Source organism: Phocoena sinus, chromosome 4 (assembly GCF_008692025.1).
Source record: "Phocoena sinus isolate mPhoSin1 chromosome 4, mPhoSin1.pri, whole genome shotgun sequence".
NCBI lineage: Eukaryota > Metazoa > Chordata > Mammalia > Artiodactyla > Phocoenidae > Phocoena > Phocoena sinus.
This window is the reverse complement of record NC_045766.1, coordinates 56,820,940-56,823,287: the sequence shown is the minus strand read 5'-3', so window position 1 is coordinate 56,823,287 and position 2,348 is coordinate 56,820,940. Positions and strand designations below refer to the sequence as shown.

General features: G+C 38.9%; 1 protein-coding gene across 1 annotated transcript; it reads right to left on the bottom strand.

Moving 5' to 3' along the window:
* Positions 1 to 493: 493 nt before the first annotated feature.
* Positions 494 to 725, bottom strand: LOC116752991 (protein CEBPZOS-like). The gene has a single exon (XM_032630325.1). It carries the CDS (start codon positions 723 to 725, stop codon positions 495 to 497), a length of 231 nt encoding a protein of 76 aa, XP_032486216.1. The 3' UTR covers position 494.
* Positions 726 to 2,348: the final 1,623 nt, after the last annotated feature.

Genomic DNA, 2,348 nt, shown 5'->3' with positions numbered 1-2,348 from the left:
GCAGTTAAGGCCTTGTTATGAACTGAACATTTGTGTCCCCCCAAAATTCATATGTTAAAATCCAAACCCCCAATATGATATTATGAGGAGGTGGGGGCTTGGGGAAGTGATTCGGTCATGAGGGTGGAGCCTTCATGTTTGGGGTTAGTGCCCAAAGGGAGCTCCCTTGTCTCTTCCAACATGTGAGGACACAGTGTGAGAAGACATAATCTATGAACCAGGAAGTAGGCTCTCACTAGACACCAAATCTGCTGGCATCTTTTTTTTTTTTAAGGAGAAGCACTTTATTTTGAGTAGTAAACAAAACTTCATTTATAACATAATAAACAAACCTTCCATCAGTTTTTTAACAGTTAGTCCAAAGAACAAAACCTCTGACTTAGTTAGAATTTACATTTAACCTTAAATATTCTAAAATGCATCCATATCAACTTTGGTATTTTAATTTTGCCTGATACTGTGAAATAGGGCAAACCTTGATCATGGTCAAATTCCTAATTTTTGCTGTTCAGCCACTTTTCTTGATCTTGCTCTCTGATTCCGTACATTCCAGAGTGTTCGATGGATTTGTAATAAACTTCCAAGATGAAGGGGAATTTCTTCCTCATTGTTTGCCTGAAATCTTGGCTTGTGTTTATCTTTTTAAACAAAATATATGCTCCAAAAATGTCCACAAGTTCAGCTGCTAAACCTCCTTTAAAGATTTTCTTTGCCAGTGGATCCATAGTGCCTCCATCCTGAGGTGTGTACTTGCAAGGATCTGCTGGCATCTTGATCTTAGACTTCCCAGCCTCCAGAAATGTGAGAAATAGGGACTTCCCTGGTGGCACAGTGGTTAAGAATACTCCTGCCAATGCAAGGGACTTGGGATCAAGCCCTGGTCTGGGATAGATCTCACATGCCGTGGAGCAACTAAGCCCGTGCGCCACAACTACTGAGCCTGAGCTCTAGAGCCCACAAACCACAACTACTGATCCCACGTGCCACAACTACTGAAGCCCACATGCCTAGAGCCCGTGCTCCTCAACAAAGACAAGCCACTCCAATGAGAAGCCTGCGCACCGCAACAAGGAGTAGCCCCTACTCGCCACAACCAGAGAAAGCCTGTGTGCATCAACGAGGACCCAATGCAGCCAAAAATAGTTAATTAATTAAAAAAAAAAGAAATGTGAGAAATAAATGTTTGTTGTTTAAAGTTCAGTTTAGGATATCTTTGTTATAGCAGCCTGAGTGGAACAAGGCAAGCCTCTAGGATTGAAAGTTTACTCTTTAGAGAGGTTGTCTCAGAGACTGGATTTGGAAATATGAGAAACAGCAAAGGGAAGGGAGGTCCAACTGAACTGAGAGTGGGAGCTGAGGGAAAGTTTGCAGAGTTAATGGTTAGACTCTAGCCTCTTCCCCTCACACAGCTGTCAGAAGACTGATTTTCAGGCTTAGAAATGGGATGGTTCTTCTTTTGGGAAACCAGTTAATCCAAGGAAAAAAAACTTACAGATATTGGCAGTAGGGAAGGTGGGCACCCAGGTAAACACCTGTGTCCCAGCCTAATTACAAGCCCACGCTTCGCTTCCAACTATCTTTTTCATGCCTTACGCTTAAATATGGACAGTACCCAAGGACCATGAGAGATTTGGGAAAAGCATTTAACATGAAAGAGAAAATAAAACAAACATTAAAAAAATTTACAAGAAAAGAGATAATCCAAGGAGCAAAAGATGATATTGAATCTATGAAATGAGAAAAAAATGCTCTAAAAATAAATATTCAGCAGTCAAGGAAGAGTTTTTAGAAATTAAAAAGGTATTAGTTAAACTAAAAATTAAATTTTTTATTGAAGTATAGTTGATTTACAATATTATTTTTAGGAATACAACATAGTGATTCAATATTTTTATAAGACTTGTTTTTTTTTTGGCTGCGCTTTGCAGCATGTAGGATCTTAGTTCCCCAACCAGGGATCGAACCTGTGCCCCCTGCATTGGAGTCTTAACCACTGGACTGCCAGGGAAGTCCCCAATATTTTTATAGATTATGCTCCATTTAAAGTTATTATAAAATAATGACTATATTTCCCTGTGCTGTACAAAAAAATAAATTGATAGAAGCTTTGGGAGATAAAGTTGAAGACATCGTCAAAGTAGAAAAAAAGAACTGAATAAGAAGAGAAAACATAGAATCATTTGAGCTGGTCCAATATTCAAATAAAGGAGGTCCAAAAAGAACAGAAAAGAGAGGAAATAATCAAGGGAAAAAAAATAAAGATTTCTCAGAAGAGAAGTTCATGAGTCTCCAGATTGAAAGGGTTCATTGAGTGCCTAGTGAAATGAATGAAACGAACAAACAAAAAG

Coding starts and splice junctions, on each gene's coding strand:
- LOC116752991 (XM_032630325.1), bottom strand. CDS start 725: ATGGATCCACTGGCAAAGAAAATCTTTAAAGGAGGTTTAGCAGCTGAA.